At 35.8% G+C, this 17,818-nt stretch overlaps 2 protein-coding genes across 7 annotated transcripts; both read right to left on the bottom strand.

The window, feature by feature from the left end:
- Positions 1–342: 342 nt before the first annotated feature.
- LOC147284948 (glutamate receptor 3.6-like) lies at positions 343–5,332 on the bottom strand. 5 transcript variants are annotated; one of them, XM_086242883.1, is made up of 7 exons: positions 5,199–5,332; positions 3,839–4,213; positions 2,371–3,722; positions 2,008–2,288; positions 1,788–1,819; positions 1,271–1,680; positions 343–1,027 (listed from the first exon to the last, which is right to left on the bottom strand). In XM_086242883.1, the coding sequence occupies exons 2-7, from the start codon at positions 4,104–4,106 to the stop codon at positions 545–547; spliced, it is 2,826 nt and encodes a 941-aa protein (XP_086099009.1). In that variant the 5' UTR covers positions 4,107–4,213; positions 5,199–5,332; the 3' UTR covers positions 343–544. The 5 variants fall into 5 exon arrangements, with proteins under 5 accessions (XP_086099009.1, XP_086099010.1, XP_086099007.1 ...); XM_086242884.1 differs by lacking the exon at positions 5,199–5,332 and adding an exon at positions 5,135–5,156; XM_086242881.1 differs by lacking the exon at positions 5,199–5,332 and adding an exon at positions 5,004–5,144.
- Positions 5,333–8,419: 3,087 nt separating this feature from the next.
- LOC147284947 (glutamate receptor 3.6-like) lies at positions 8,420–16,100 on the bottom strand. 2 transcript variants are annotated; one of them, XM_086244063.1, is made up of 7 exons: positions 15,983–16,100; positions 12,222–12,370; positions 10,734–12,100; positions 10,357–10,634; positions 10,188–10,219; positions 9,543–9,949; positions 8,420–9,089 (listed from the first exon to the last, which is right to left on the bottom strand). In XM_086244063.1, the coding sequence occupies exons 2-7, from the start codon at positions 12,262–12,264 to the stop codon at positions 8,634–8,636; spliced, it is 2,583 nt and encodes an 860-aa protein (XP_086100189.1). In that variant the 5' UTR covers positions 12,265–12,370; positions 15,983–16,100; the 3' UTR covers positions 8,420–8,633. The 2 variants fall into 2 exon arrangements, with proteins under 2 accessions (XP_086100189.1, XP_086100188.1); XM_086244062.1 differs by lacking the exon at positions 15,983–16,100 and having other exon boundaries at positions 12,222–12,483.
- Positions 16,101–17,818: the final 1,718 nt, after the last annotated feature.

Below are 17,818 nucleotides of genomic sequence, written 5' to 3'. Positions count from 1 at the left end.
TTTGGCGCCATTAAGTCTGTTAGTGAATGAATCAGTAACTACCTAGAGCTTAACACTGAGGTGGCAGTCAAGTTGTCTCGTATTTCTTCGCCATTGGGATCATGTAATTTTGTATTCCGTGTCGAATACTAACAAGGATTCTCTTAACCTTGATGCTAGCAAAATCATAACAAGGCATACAATAAATAGAGATGATACCTCCTTCCCTTCTAGACAATGAAATCATTGCAAGATATCACTGTAAATAGTCCTACAATCAGTTTGTCATTTTGCAACAAGAAAGATGGCAGGTACGCTCTAAATAACCCACCAAGCAAACAGAAATAATTAGTGAATTTCGTGTTGGTATAAAAAAAATTAGTGAATTTCATGTCATTTTGCACAACTTTGTATACTTTCCCAAAGTGGTTGCCAAAGCATTCCCATAGAAGAGTAATGCAGGATTGATGTATAATGACATGAGCTATTAAGCTGTGTATACATGCTTCTAACCCTAAACTCATACCAGAAGACCCCATGAAGTTACGCTTGGAAGGTTTTCTGATCAGACATTATTGCCATTATCAAGACTCTTGCTTGAAGATGATTGGTCAATATGTCTTCTTTTGGAACTGTTCATTGAATCATCTTCACTCACACTTTTATTTGACATCCTCTCCATTTGCCTTCTTTTGGATCTGCGTTTCACTTCCTCTTCCTTCTCATCAACAAATGTAAGAAAGGTTTGAAGACGTGCAGATCTTCTGCTGCCAGAAGACTCCAATTCCTCAGTGTATTGCTTGCTGAACTGGCGCATCGTCATGATGAAATATATGACGAGAGCAAGCAAACAAGCTGACCCACAGAGAACAAAAAGGCCCCAAAAGCTCTTGAGTTGAAGCCTGTCCACTTCAATCTTTGTGCCTTGTGACATACAAGCACTTCTCATAAGCCATTTGTCATGGATCCTTTGTAGGTCCCCATTCTCTGACAGCTTCAAAAGAGCAGTTGACATGTCCACTGCTAAAGGTGAGTCCCTTGGAAATGCCTGGTTTGAAATGAACATGATGGTATTAGGACATGACTAGTATGAGAATTAAGATTGAAAGTTGAATTCTTATGAACATGATGATTATGACAATATTATGACTGTTAATCTGAATTGTTAATCAACGAATTCTTGTTTGAATGTGTGATTTGTATTGACATTTTGGTAGTATCACATGTCAGACTGTCTAAGAAGACTATATTACCTATTGTCATAGATATCATAGATAAACGAGAAACTTACAAATCCCCACCCAGTTTTGGTGAATTCTTGACCTACAATACTGAAATCACATCGGCTAGAGAGAAATAGCTCTATATATGCACGCTCATCAACCACAGCAGCAACACCACCTTCTTTATGGGGACCATCTTTCAAGGCCTTAGCATAATCTTCTGGCGTGATAAGAGGAACAAGTCTAGACTTGTCAATGTTGAGTTCGTGGATTAGATAATTCCGGGCAAACGAACCCTGCTGGTAGCCAATGGGATCATTGTTTGAAAGCAAAGTTTCAATGCCCTTGATGGGGGAAGAAAGCTTTTGCACTGTAAGGATTGATGTCAAACTTGCAGTGTAGCTTGAGTTGATTATAAGAACCACAAACAGCCATATAATTAGTACTAGGCGGCCCATTGTGCTGACTGTATTTTCTCCTGCATAAGACCCCAACCAAAAAAGAAAGCGTAGATAAGTATTATTGAAACTGCGATTAAGCCATGGTTTTCAAAAAGACTACTAAATTAGTGGGAAATTGACTTACTGTGGGAAAAGAACCAAGTAGAAAAGCTAAACCTGCAGAAGGAAAGCACAAATTTTAAGTGACTGGGATTTAAACCAAGACGATGCAATTTGTTACATGAGTAACTATGCAAATAGACATTATGAGAGAAGTAACACCAATTGAAAGACATTAACTCAATGTACTTGAACAAATCAGATAATTAAGAAGTTGTCGGCATACAATGAGTGTAGTCACTCACCACAGAATAGTGACAATTTGTTTCTTAGGAGGCCCCCGAAAATCATCATTCAGCCTATGCTCTAAAATCCAAACAACTGTTCCAACAATGAGAAAGAAGGCAGCTGTGACACCCCACATCATTGGACTGAATGGCCTTAGAAAAGCCCACGGGTTAGAAGTTAACGTCGTCCTCACAGGTGCAACTACTACCAGCCCGGATTCAATGTATGGCTGCGTGAAATCTGCCATCCTTGTTCGGTTGGTGATGATTGCAATGTCACCTATTGCTCCATCATATTCCTGTATGGAACAAGAAACTAGAAAATCAAAAGAAACACTTACCTTCCCAAATTGTAAGAAATGTTATGTATATGATACTCACACCCGTTTGGATTTTGTGCACAAGTTCAGTGGTCTTTGGGTTTTTATGACCATCACCAAAAGGAAATAATTTGTATGGAACAGCATAGGGCAACAAGTTCAATGCAGCAGTAAAGACATCAATGCAGTACCCAGTGAACATGTCAGTGCCTTCTGTGTGTGAAACGAATTCACGAAAACCAACACGTTTTGGGACTCCAATCCTCAAGTGCCTTCCATTGTTTGGAAAAACCCAACCACGAGGCTTCTGTGTTGTTTGTCCAGGCCAAATGACACTGTATAGGCTTTCACTTGAACTAGAACGATTTGGTGGCTTTGTGTAAAGTGTTTCTGGAGGCACAACTGATAACCCAGAATGATTAGACCAATAACCAATCTTCCTAATCCCTGTGCCAATCACATTTATGATTTCAAATGCAGGGCGAATGAGGTCCCTTTCCGGAGTAAACTTAACCGGACCAGTTGTGCCAGTCATATTAACATGTAAAATGTTACGCAGCAACAATTTCCCTCCATCAAATATGCTCATAGCATCAAGATTCAGATCCCCTTTGCGCAGCCCAGCCAACCTTGAATCATTTGAGAATGAGATGTTTCCCCCTTGATCAAAAAAGGCACTAAGCGCATGAGCAAGCAACCATACAGTGTCATAGGCATAGAGACCATAAGCATTCAACCCAATTTGGCCCTTAGCTGTCCGTCCACTAGTCAAGTTGCTCCACCTAGAAACAAATTTTCTTTTCAGTTCTGTCTCTGGTGTGTATATGCGCAATGTTAGAACTCCTTGCATATCATCCATAGTACTTGAAGGAAGGGGAGAATTGGTATCTATTAAAGTAGAAAGCCAATTAGTTGCTATCCAGACATACCCAGTTCCCATCATGCCAAGATACTTGGCCACACTAAACACCTCAGCACCCCAACCAGCATACACGTGAAGAACAATAATCCGAGACTCAGTTAAACCCACTTTAATCAGTACATCAGTGATGTTATTCCGGTTAGGATCAATGACCAAAGGGGTCTTGTATGAGATCTTACAACGTTTCTCAGCAAGCATATCCCCTAATGCAGCAATCCCATTTCTCCCATAGTCATCATCAACATAGATTGCAATTACCTCGCTCCATGCATAGTATTCCACCATGTCTGCTATTGCAGCCATCTGATACAGATCATTCTGGGTAGTTCTAACAAAGAATGGGAACTGAAGTGAAGACAGGGTGGGGTCTGCCACTGAAAATGATAATAGAGGAACTTGGAGCTCATTTGCAATATGAGATATTACATGAGCCGTTACAGCATTCTGGGGTCCAATTATGGCCACTGTATCTTTCTCCATGAACCGTAAGGCTGTAGTCAAAGATGAAATCATAGAATAAAGAACCATAATTTATTAAATTATCAGTTTTCTATACAATACATCAAAGAGACAAGTTTGACATTGAGAACAAAGTCACAAGACGTACCCTCAATGATGCCCAGAAATCCACTGTAATTTGTGTCCTGCATTGTAACTCTCATCTTGGTTCCACCAAGAACAGATGGATCAGAATTCACATCTTCAATTGCAGCATCTATTGCCACTTTGGCCACTCTGCCAACAATGGAATTGAAACTGAAAACAGCTCCAACATTCACAACATCTGGTCTTGTAGAGACAGTGGTGCTAACCCCATTACAGAAAACCATCAACACCAGGGGCCAAACTATATTCATGGTGAATTGTTCAATCATTAACCCCTAATTTTCACCTTGCTTTGCAAAGAAACCAATCCAGCTTCCCACGAGCTGATAGAATCAACTGGACTTCAAATCCAAACACTGACATAACCAAGAAACACCTGAAATTAAGCAAGCAACTTAAAAAATTCATCCAATAACATGAAGAAAAAAACTAGGGGTTGAAAGAATATGCAGGCGCAAGCTCAGCATCATTAACTCCACGAGAAGTAGATAAAGAATTGTTCAAGATGCAGAAATTCCCATTAATAACTAGATCTATTCATGAAACACTGACAGACAAAAGAGTAAGCAAAAAAGCAATTGATAAGCAGAACCCAGAAGGGCCAGAACCTAGAGTTCTCTGGTCATTAAGCAAACTAATAGGACCCAAGAAGAGACAACAGAGACGATATTAAAGTAAAAAAGCAGCTTCTGTGGAAAGATAATAGATACTAATCTGAGGAAAAAGGAAAAGCGCTTAAAAAGCACACAATTTTGGGGTCACAACAGTATGCAAATCTTCACAAACATTCAACAGTAAAAGGGAATCAAAGAAAGTGGAAAAACAAAAACATTAAAAAGGAAAAGAAGCCTTGAGAAGTTTTGAGTTCAGATGAAAAGACAACTAACAGAGCAGGAGCAGCCATTGCTTTGACGCAAAAAAACTCAACCAGAGGTCCAGAACTAGAACTAGAACTAGAAATTTCCTTTTTGCTTCTTAAATTACATAACACCACATTTGTGACTTGAACCCAAAACCCTTTTGGTAAAAACTCACTTCCTAATCACTGTGTCCCCTGAGGACAACTAGCTAGCTAGAACCAGAAGAGTGGGAAACTGGGTTTTTAAAGAAGATGAAAGGAATTTAGAAAGCTAAAAGATATAAATAATAAAAGCATGCATTCACACCTGAAATTAAAGAAGTCATGGTTGGCTAAGATTAATGGTGAGTGACACATTCACACCTGGTATAGTGATACTAGAAAGTTTGGGAAATGGTCATATAATATCTATGGTGAAAGAAAAGATAATTGCCATACATATAGAGTGTATTAATGTCCGTTGGAAGTTGGAAATTAATATGAGGTACAAAGAAAGAGAGACCATTGGCTCTGAATCCTCTGATGATAGATGCCTAGATGGTGCTCCACTGTTCCATGACATGGAGATGATGACCACTGAATGATATCTCAGTGGCAAAATCGTTAGTGGTTGTCCTCTGTTTTTCACCATGAAAGTTGAGAGGTGGATAATTCCCTGAAAATTCTCATTAAAAATAATTGTTGCAGGACTTTTATTTATTTTTATTTCTTTTTTGCCCTGATCGTGATTCGTGACTAGTCGACTTTTATTTCGTTCAAGATATTTGCACAATTATGAGATAAATAGTTATTGACAAGAAATAGTAAAACAGTACAAAAATGTGCAGTATTTTTTTGTCTTAATTTAAAAAGTCATTAATTACCACCATGAACTATACTATGCAACTTGTCATTTTTCTTTTCAAATTAGAGAAATTCTCAGTTGAACCATGTGAATAATAACTTTATTAAGTTATGATAGTAACACATAGCCCAAATGAAAAATGCTTATTGCTCTAACTTTTTTTTTGTTTGTTTCCAACCTTACAAAGCATTACCAATAACTGTTTAGTTTATTGGAGACATTCAGTCTCTCTTAAAATCTTAAGTTTAAATTTCATAAATGTCAATTCATTTGATAGAGTTTTTTTTTTTTTTTTTGTAAAACTCAATCTATGAATGCCATATAAATTAAAATAAAATAGTTGAAAAAAATTGAGGCATATAGCATCTTCTTACTTTCTTAGCCCAAATAGCAACAACTTTGGGTGCCAAGAGTTTATAGTAGGAGACATACATCTTGTTCCATGATGAATATAATGTGACAGTAATATTGTGTGACATGCTAACGTGGTCATAATATTATTGACCGTAATGTTTGATATATTTATATATGTAATATAAATCAAATACCCCTCCATTTTGTCCATCCATTAATAAAGTTAAGAAATTTGAGCTTAGTTGCAATCTCAATTAAACTACAAGTATATAGTTGTAGGTTTCTAAAATTACATGGATAAAATTGAAAACTCCAAGGAATAAAAGTGTATTTTGGGAAAAAAAAAATTATACAGTATGCAAATAACCTTGAAGTTATGACACTCACTACTATTGCATTTTGATCAGTTGATATTGCCGTGAAGTAAAACACTTGTAAAAAAAATTGTTATAAAATAAAGCAACCCTTACTCAATTATTTTGGCTTCCATTGTGAAAATAAACATCTTCTAATATTTTTACCAAACACCTTTGAGTTGAATTTTTTAAAATAAGAATGCAAAATCAAATCTATCAAATCTAAGGATCAAACACGTGTCTGCCTCGCATGCGGTGTTAGTAGGATAGCATTTCCCTAAAGTTGTACACCAGTTGGTAAACATGTCCCTAAAGTTGTACACCAGTTGGTAGTTACCACTTAGCACAAGGACTAGAAAAAACCAGTGGTCCATTGGAAGTGGCAGCTTTTTGAGCATATATAGTAGAGCAGAAGGAAACAAAAGTTGAACCAAAAATGTCGGACCCAATGCCAATGGGCAGGATATGCTATATATTCCATTTGAAGAATAAGATTTGGATTATGCGCTCGCTTCTTATTATTGCTGCTTGTGGACGGACCAGAACCACCAACAATGGTCCTCCATTACTCACCTCACTCCATTTGGTGTCTCCCCAACCAATCAGAATTTAGTGTTTTTTTGATTAATTAATTAATTGCTTTTTCCTGGAAATCTGGAATCCACATCCACGTTTTTTTTCTGGGAAAATATATTAAAGGAAGAAAGAACAAGGGAAAAGGTGCTAGGGCCTAGGGAGTAGGGGGTCAGACTCATCAACAGGTTCACAACTTTTCTCCAAAAAAAAAAAAAAAAGAGGTTCACAAATTTTCAAACCCGTTGGGTTTAAGCCCAGTTCGATAGGCTGCGGGCCTACGGCGCGGCCCATACCTGTCAGGGGATTGGGTCAGATTTAGACTTCATTTTTCCAACACTAGCCCATCTATTCGGCCTGTTTCTAGTGGGTTACTACCCAGTCTCGCAGGCCCATCACTTTAATGCATGGTTACTTTTCTTTTAGAGTGAATTACACTTTGCAACCTTCAAATATAGATCATTTTTTACTTTGGTACCCAATGTTCAAAACATTTCAATGTGAAACCTAAAATTTATGAGCAATGTATCCCTTCTGTTAACTTTTCTGTTAATTTTAATTGCATATAACATATGTGAGATTCATTTACACTGATATAGACAATTAAATTATTATATATTAAAAATTAAAAGATAACTTTAAAACGAAATATAAAAAATTATCTTGTTTATCCCTACCTCTCCCTCCTCCCTCATCTCTTTAGTTCCTAGTTTTTTGTTTTTTGTTTTTTCAATTTTAAAATTTTATAATTGATTTTAATTTTTTAACCTATAAAATTTTAGTTGGCTTTTTAAATTTGTTTTTTTTTTTTTTTCAAATAGCGTAAATTTACTGTTTTTATTAGTATAAATGAATCTCACACATATTATATGAAGTCAAAATTAACATAAAAGTTAACTGAAAGGGCACATTGTAATTTTTATAAACTTTAAGTTTCACATTGAAATGTTTTAAACATCGGGTACCAAAGTGAAAAATGGCCTATACTTAAAGAGTGTAAAGTGTAAAGGACCCTTTTTTTAATTTTTTGGGTCAAATGCATGGTTACTTGATTGAAATTTTATTTATTTATTTGGTGGATGAAGAGGTATGGAATTTGGAACCTTTCTAACCAGGGACGAATTCAGCAATTGGGCTGTATAAGCTGTAGCCCATGCAATTTTATTTTACAAGTTTTTTCTCGGTAACAGCTCATCCTCAAAATAATCCAGCTCAACCTTAACCCAGCTGCCCACTCTAATACATCCCAGCCCATGTTAGTTTAAAAACATGGATTCTGTAAAGAGAAATACTACTAAAACAATACTTAGTTAGTGATTAGATATTAATTCCAAGAAAAAATTAGTTTAAATCAAATCAAAGGAAAAAAAATTTCAAATTGACCCTCCAATGGGTCAACTTGCTAGAGGCTCCATGAATTTACGACCCATGAAGTAATTCCTTATTCCAATTGATGTACTATTTTGATGGAATGTCGACTAATTCATTATGAAAATTTGCGCATTATTCGATGAAATATCTCCAAAAAATAAAAATCCTCACCATGTCATCACAAAGATAAAATTTGGCTCTGTCATTGGTAACAAAGTTATTTGATGTCATACATAAATGGATTATGGATACAGTTGCCCTACTCTTGTAGTGTACATTAGATAAGTTGCAACTATCCTCCAAGACCCATTTATACTACACATGGCCAACTATATATGAGTCTATCACAAAGTGTTTGATAAAAGTTACCTGGTTTTTGGGGAAGAAGGTGTACATGATTAGGCTTTTCTGCTTAGCAAAAAAGCACTCTATCGTCATATTAAACACATTCATCATCAAAACCATGGCCATCCATAGTACCATCTTCATGCACTATTTTATTGGAGGCTTTCTCGGTCCTCTTTCTCTTGGATTTGCTTTTGACTTCTGCTTCCCTTTTATTTACAAAGGAAACAAATGAGCGAAGCCGTCTAGTCTGTGACTGTGACTGTGACTGTGAGGTCTCGCAGATGTCGGAATCCGGATGCCTGTAGTATTGGCGCACCATGCGAAGAACATGAAGAAGGAGAGCAAGAAAGCAAGCTATGCCGCTCAGCAGAAAGAGTCCCCAGAAGCTTTTTATCTGAAGGCGGTCCACAGCTTGCTTTGCACCTTCTGCGCTGCAAGCACTTTTCATCAGCCACTTGTCATGGATCTTTTGGAGGTCCCCCTTCTCTGATAGCTTCAATACTGCGGTTGACATGTCAATTGCTAGTGGCGAGTCCCTTGGAAAGGCCTAATCAAAACAACCCATATGTAATTAAGTATTGTTATAGGTGTATGATTAATCTTATTTACGTACTTGGACCGTTTGACATGATATTTTATCGGTCTTACAATAACATAATATGTCAGACTGTCTAATACGACAATTTTTTCATAAAAGAATGTCACATGAAGCTTTCAGTGCAATTTTTTTTGCAAATTTACGGACCCAATTGGAACTTTTTTAGTTTGGCTCCAAATGGATTCAGTTATTAAACTGAAGCTCATCTGGGTTGTTTCATGTAATGGTTTTAGTATCATACAAGTATACAACACTAACATGTGAGACTGTTTGATAAAAAAAATTCTCCACAAAAGAGAATGTCACAGAGAGAGTTTCAAGTGCAGACATTTGCAAATTTTGCAAATCTACAAACCAAAGCATTTGATATTAAAGGACTTGATGAAAGGATGTGATACTTACAAAGCCCCACCCCATTTTGGTGAATTCTTGACCTACAATGCTATATCCACATCGAACAGAGAGGAAGAGCTCCATGTATGCACGCTCATCAATCACTGCAGCAACACCACCTGCATTGGGACCATCTTTCAAGGCCTTCTCATATTCTTCTGGTGAGTTAAGGGGCACAAGTCTGTTCCTGTGGATGTTTAGCTCGTTGGTTAAGTAGTTTTCAGCAAAGGAACCCCTTAGGAAACCAATGGGTTCCTTGCCTGTTGCTAGACTTTCAATCCCTTTAACAGGTGAAGAAAGCTGCTCCACTGTGAGGATTGAGGTCAGGCTAGCAGTGTAGCTTGAGTTGAGTATTAGAACCACAAATAGCCATATGATTAGCACAAAGCGACCGAGTGTGCTGCCAGTTTTTTCTTCTGCATATATATAGATAAGAGTAACATAAGTTTCTTCCTAGGAGAAATGCTCACTTGAGGGACTTAAATTAAACGACTGTGAGCAACCATTACATTCAAAGTATGTCCAGCTGTTGAATGCATTGGTTGTTCACAGTTTCTCGATTTAAGTCCTTCATATGAGTACTTTTCTTTGTATACATATGCAAGTCAAGCAGTATGGCTAGAGAACTAGAGAATTACTGTTCATTTCACTTACTCTGGGAAAAGAACAAAGTTGAAAAGCTAAACCTGCAGTAAGAATTATTTTCCAAATGGTGAGTTTAGATCAAGAGATGGCATTTCAAGATAAACCACCCTATACAATCTTGGTAGAATTAATGTATTCAAATTTGCATTTGGATATATGGATTTAAGCACTTAATTACCAAATAATTGTGACCAATTGTTTTCTTGGAAGGCCCCTGAAATCCTCATTTGTCCTGCGCTCCAAAATCCAAACAACTGCTCCCACAACTAGAAGGAAAATGCCAATGACACCCCACATCATTGGAGTGAAAGGTCGCAGAAAAGCCCAAGCACTAGAATTCAACTTCCTTATTGGAGCAACTACAACTAGCCCAGACTCAATGTATGGCTGTGTAAAATCCACCATCTTTGTTCTGCTAGTGGTGATGGTAACATCTCCTACCACACCATCAAACTCCTGTATAAAAATGGAAATCCAAAGAGTATATTAAGATAGAAATTTAAAGCATACTATTGTAAACAAAGTCTAAAGAAAATTGTTGAAATCTGTACTCACACTAGTTTGGATCTTGTGCAGAAGTTCATTGGTTTCCGGGTTTTTTTTACCATCCCCAAAAGGGACAAAGTTATATGGGACACCATATGGTAACTTGTCTAATGCAGCAATAAAGACCTCAATGCAATAACCAGTGAACTCAGTGCCTTTAACACCCACAAACTCACTGTAGCTAACTCGATATGGGACTCCAATCCTGAGCTTCCTTCCATGGTCTGGGAAAACCCACCCGCGAGGCTTCTGAGTTGTTTGTCCAGGCCAGATGACGCTGTATAGTCGTTGAGGATCGGTACTGGAACCATTAGTCTGCAGCTTGCTTTGGAGATTTTCTGGAGGGTGAACTGATAAGCCAGAGGAATTGGACCAAAAACCAATGGTCCTAGTCCCTGTGCCAATCACATTGATGACTTCAAATGCAGGATTGACCAAGTTCCTATCTGGGTTGAACTTGATTGGCCCTGTTACACCAGTTGTATTAACCTCTAAAATGCTATGCAGCAACTGGTTGCCTCCATTAAAGATGTTCAATGCATCAAGATTCAACTTCCCTCCGCGTAACTCTTCTAAATTCGAGACATTTGAGAATGAAATATTCCCCCCACGAGCGAAAAACAACTCAATTGCATGAGCAAGAAGCCATACAGAATCATAGGCATATAGACCATATGTGTTTAGCCCAAAAGAAGAGCCATTAAGTTCATTAACTCTTCTTAATTCACTAGTCAAGTTGCTCCACCTTGTTTTAAAGTTCGCTTTTGCTTTCGAATCTGGTGTGTACATTCTCAATGTAAGAACCCCTTGAATGTCATCTGGTGCCACTAAAGCTAGGGCAGGATCAGTATCTAATATGGTAGAGAACCAATCAGTAGCAATCCATACATATCCTTTCTCCATCATCAGGAGTTTTTGTGCTTCACCAAGTACTTGTAGACCCCAACTGGTATAAATGTGCAGGATCAGAATCCTAGACTCCATGGAAGTCACAGTGAACAGTGCGTTGCTGATTTCCTCTTTGTTTACATTGGGGCTCAGAGGCACTTTTAATGAGATTTTACAACGTTTTTCAGCTAGCTTATCCCCTAAAACGGCAATGGCATTTCTCCCAAAATCATCATCCACATAGATCGCTATGACATCTCTCCACTCATAGTAGCCAACAAGGTCTGCTACTGCGGTCATCTGAAAGAGATCACTTCGGGTAGTCCGAACCAAGAAGGGAAACTGAACTGAATTCAGGGTAGGGTCTGTGGCTGCAAATGATAACAAGGGGACCTGTAGCTCATTTGCAATATGTGAGATTACATGAGCTGTAGCTGAGAATTGGGGGCCAATTATAGCCACTGTATCATTCTCCATGAACTGCAAAGCTGTAAAAGAACAAGAAAAATACAGTCTTTGTAATTAGATTCCATGAATACTAGTGTAAAGAAACTCCTAATTAATTAGATTTTTGAGTGAATAAACATGGGAAAGTTGAAAAGTTTGTACCCCCAATGATTCCCAGAAAGTCGCTAGATTTGGTGTTCTGCATTTTAAGTACCAGCTTTGTTCCATTGAGAATTTCTGGTTGGGAATTGACATCTTCAACTGCAGTGTTTATTGCAACTTTTGCAATTTTTCCAATGACGGAATCGAAACTGAAAATAGCACCAATGTTCACAACATCAGGTCTTGTAGTAACATTTGTATCAATTCCACTAGAAGACCCATTGCAGAAAACCATGAGTAGCAGAAGCAAGGCTATATTCATGGTGGGTTGCACACTGCAAAGGACCCAAATCAGCTCAGTAATTAACAATACAAACAAGTGGGCAGACTCAAATAGACAGATACAGGCTCATACCAAAAAGGCAAAAACACATGCATGCAGTACTTGTCCAAATATCTAATAAAGCCATATGACTTTTAGATATAATACTATTTTGATTCTTGAATACCATTTTGAATACCCCATTTTAAAGAAGGCCTAGTACGTAAAAAAAATGTGTGTGAGAGTTGTTTTTTTTTCCAGGTGAGATAATGGCTTAGGCATGAATTTATAGATATTTACAAAAGATGTCATTACTTCAATTTGAGCAATATTTAAAGATCCACTATTTGAGGCATTTATTACTCCTAATTTTGAATGTTTTTATTGATAAAATTTCATGATTCATGCTTCCAATTAAAAAAAAAAAATTTGTTACCAATTATGAACATCAAGATATAAACACTCAAATACAAAAAAATTAAACACTCAATATACATATAATATAGATAAAAAAAATGAACACAGTAAGCCTCCACTTTGGGTAAAAAAAGAGAGAGAAATATCTAATAAAAATATATATAACAAATCCAACATAATACAAACATAGCACTAAAATATATAATACAAAAGGTAGAGATCACCTGTCCCCAAATCCCCATGTCCCTTCCTATTCCCTCTCATATATTTTGAAAAAAAAAAATATATATATATTTTAAGTAAAACAAGAATTACGAAAAGACCCTCAAAATATGTGAGAGGGAACAAGGAGGGACAAGGGATTTGGGGGCAGAAGATCTCTAATCTAATACAAATATCAATATCTTGGACTCAGGTATATAAAACAAAAGAAAATACATATCGCTTAGGTCAAGAAAAATGTATAATTACCAACCTCCTTTTAAGGTATATATACCAATGGTTTTATCACCTCTTACTCAAGTAAAAAGAAGAATATCAAAGAAAAAGATGGGAGGAAGAAGAAGAATATTGAAGATTGTTGATGAAGAAGGATAGAAGATGAAGATCAAAGAAGAAGAAAACAAAAGAACAAAAAGAGGATCGAAGAAATCATAAACACAACTAAAGAAAAATAACATGTTACTTACATGCAAGTAGTAAAATTTCGGATTTTGAGAAATTTTAAATTTCGACAAAAATTAGACAGAAATTTCTATCAAAATTTTGAATGAAACTTTACCATATGTTTATTAAACATATTATCTACTACATTGATAAAAAATAATTAAAGAAACCTAATTATAGAGTACGTTTCATGTTATATAAGATGAATATAATGCACGCTAGAAACAAATACTGTTAAATAAAATTAGTATATTCTTTATACTCTATAATCTATACATTAAATCCTATATATTCTATATACCCTAATACTCTTTACACTCTGTAATCTATATACTAAACCCTATATACTTTATAATCTATACTCTATATTGTTTATGATATGGTATAAGATATTAGGGTTTAGGCTCTTTAGGGTATTTTTAATTATTTTTTATATAGAAATATATTAGAGTTTAGAGTTTAAAAATAACTAAACGAAATCTCAAAAGAGTCAAACGAAATCTCAAACTCTTTTTTTTCTTTCCAATTGCCTAAAGGCCCCAAAATCCAATCAACTCTTAACCTCTTTTTTTCTTTTCTTAACAATTGTTCAATTTAAAAATATAATACAATTTTTAAAAGTTGGATTATAACTTTTTCTAATCTTTAAATAAAAAGATAAAGAATATTACTATTTGTTCATGTTACTATATACTTTTATGTTGACCAAATATGGCCATAACCTATGTGCTGGCCAAACTACCAAAGATCAACACCCACCAATTTTGGCCATCACCTCTAGTGGATCAACACGTACCCACCAACTTTGGCCATCTGAAGTGTTGGTCAAAGATTACCAACTTTTTCTTTTTATTCTTTCCTTTCTTTTCTTGTTTTTTTCTTTATTTTCCTTACTTTTTCTATCCTTCCCGTGACTCTCTCTTCTTTCCTCTCTTCTATCTCCTAGTCCCAACCCATTTCTCTTATTCCCTCTCATTTCTCTCTCCCAGCCTAATCGCGCGCATCTCTTCCTCCTTTCTCTTTCTCCTCTTCCTCCTCTCCTCCCCAATCTCTTCTCCCTCCCTCCCTGTTGGCTGGGTTTATTTTGGCTGTTTTTGAATTTTTTTTTACAATTTTGCTCGGTTTATTTTGGTTGGGTTTAAACTATTTTTTACAGTGTTGCTGGGTTTGGACTTTGGACAGAGAAGGAGAAGACATAGAGAGAAGCGATGAGCGAAATTTTGACAAATTTCGGCGAAATTTTCCTAAAATCTGGATGAATACTTGTTAAAATTTCCCTATCTTTAAAAAACGAAATTTTATTTCTTACTTATATATAAGTAAGGATGAAAGGAAACTTGAAAAACACTGCAAAAAATGCCATGTTGAAATTTTAAAATTGTTAACCTAGCTAAAGAACATGTGGGGATGAAAGTTTAATGATGTTTGGAAAACGTAAATGATGTTTTTTCTTAATCTTTGAACGTTGGTCATAATACACTAATTTGGACAAGATAACACCTATTTTGATATTTGAAAACAAAATTAAAAAAGATATACTTAATTTTCAAAGTCAAACATAAATGACAATTGATTACCAAAAAAATAAATAGAAAATTAGGATTAAATACTAAATATCAATAGTTTTTCAGCAAAGTAATAAGATACTAATTTTTTTTAGTTTACTAACCTAGAGCAAGACATTTTGGATTAGGTAATAAATCGGTTTGTTATACAGTTGTGACTGTTTCAAATTCATAAAAATTCAAAATTTATAAGGGTTTAATGCTTTTGATTTAAGTTTGGGGATGAAATCCTATAACCCAAAAACTAAACATTAAAATTTAAGCCTTGCAAATATTGAAAAAACAACAAATCAATAAAATAGTTGTGACTGTTAAACAGTCACAGCTCGGTAGGACCATGTTTTTTAAAGTTGATATCTAAACTAAAATCTAGTATCTAAAGTGAAATGACATAAACGTTTTGGTATTTAAAATGAAAAATTATTGAAATTTGGTATCTAAAGTCAATGGACCTAAAAATAAATTATAAAACCTTGAAATAAGACATTAATAAACACTAATTTGGAAAACGCAGAAAACTTTGAAATTTGAAAACGAAAATCAAAAATGAAAAATCTTAATATTCAACTTCATAAATTAATGGCAAATAATTACAAAAAAATTTCGATAATACCTTGAAATAAGACATTAATTGAAAAAATTAAAATTTACCTTTTTTCAACTCAAAGGATAAAAGAGGAAATCACAAAATGAATTTTCTACAGAAAATGAATAATTCTACATGGCAAATTTAAAAATGGGTGTATATCTAATTTTCTGGAATAATATCAAATTGGGTCTCTCGAAATGGATGTATGTCTTAATCCAAGATAAAATTAAGGGACATAAAGAAAAGGTGAAGTGAAGCTTACATTATTAGTTTGCTGTCTCAAAGCCAAATATATACGATCTCCACAAGAAGGGCAAGTAAATATAAGTATGGAGTTAGAATTATAGTACTTTTACATCTATGCAAAGCAGAAACAAGGAGGATTTATGGCACCAACTTTTAAGTTCAGCACTGGATGTGTTCTGCTCAATGATAAACGAGTATATATAAGCATCAATATATGCAATAATACTGGTAAACAAGAGCTAGCTACCCATGCCATTGGTCAAACAAAAAAAGAGCTAGCTACCCAATAATCTTAAAGTCTGCGGGCAGCGGGTGTGAATTGGATTGTACTTGGTTTGGAAGTTGGAACTGCCCAAGTCAAAGACAAAGTATAACAACCATGATGAACTACATCATTATGTATACGACCACAAAAGTTGTAGATAGTTAGTGCCCTGAGAAGAAAATGAACAAAATGAAATCATATTTAATGTATTTAATGCCCTTAATGTAAGAGATTCTTCACTAAGACCCGTCGTGCTAGGTGTATGATGCAACCTCCAATATATTGACATGTTTTTTTATTTTAAGTAAAGTTTACTGTTTTTAAAATAAATAGAATATGACGCTATAGCACTAAGTGGTCATATCATACAAGTGATGCGATTATTCCATTAAAGACCTTTTCCTTTAATATTGCTGAAAATAAAATAAATTGGGATCAAAGGTAGCAAGTTTTTGAAGAATAAAATGCCATTTTTCTTGGGGATATGATTGCCACTTACCAAAAGATGCAATTCCTATTCCATTGCTCATATTACCAAGTTTTAAGTGGCCATTGTCTGCAAATATCATGTAGTGGAATGCATAATGAGCGATTGGCGTTTGCTATGGTCTCAAATCTCACCGATGCGCAGCATCATTCCATAGGCAACTAATACACAAGCCAACTGACTTGACTTGGATTAATGCCCACTCCCCATGACTTGACCAATTGTGGTTTGTTAGCACTATTTAGGCATGCGCATGATCTAGTCGATCTCAACTGCAATTTAAGCACACTGATTGGTGTGTGAAGCAAAAATTTACTTCAAGAAAAAGGTAAAATATGTTTGGAGAGGGAGAGAGAGAGAGAGAGAGAGAGAGAGAGAGAGAGAGAGAGAGAGAGAGAGAGAGAGAGAAAAAGGACATGAGGAAGTGGAGAAAGAGCTAAAAAGCTAAAGTGGGATTAACAACAAAACTAATTGGAGGAGAGTAGCAGACTTTGGAAAGGACCTGATAAATGGTTCAATACATTTCTAATAGACAGAGGATTTACTTATTAGAAATATGGCATACATACATTGTAATTATTAATTGTGATACACATAACCTTATCTAATAATATATATTTGGGTGAAAGGTCAGGATTACCGTCTTTTCAAGAACCCCACGTGTACCACTCCCATATATTATGGGTTTGGGTCAAAAGCAACAAGCATTATAGCATACAGAAATTGAATCGCAATTCACAACCTTTGCCCTTTGGTGAAGGGAAGAGTTTTAGCTAGCTATACATAATAACATACCCTTCAATCCTTCGATACATTCACCACGTGAAACACTAGTCGATCTAGTCAATGTAAAGACCGGAACACAAGTGAACAGTCTGAACACAGAGAGCTGCAGGGAGGGTTTTTGGGCATGCCATGTAAATAACGTGGCCCAACTACTCCACGCATATACGTACATATATATATATATATATATATATGCCCACCACCTTAGGTCCACTGTCCATCACTTCATCACCACCATATTCATCAGCTTCCTTCCCTTTTCCGCTAACACCTACCAACCAGGCTTCTGATCGAGTTGTTTGTCCACCCAGATG

The sequence above is a fragment of the Dryas octopetala genome, chromosome 5 (assembly GCF_963921425.1).
Source record: "Dryas octopetala chromosome 5, drDryOcto1.1, whole genome shotgun sequence".
Taxonomy (NCBI): Eukaryota; Viridiplantae; Streptophyta; class Magnoliopsida; order Rosales; family Rosaceae; genus Dryas; species Dryas octopetala.
Note: the sequence above shows the minus strand (reverse complement) of the source record. Positions and strands in the feature narration are given on the sequence as shown.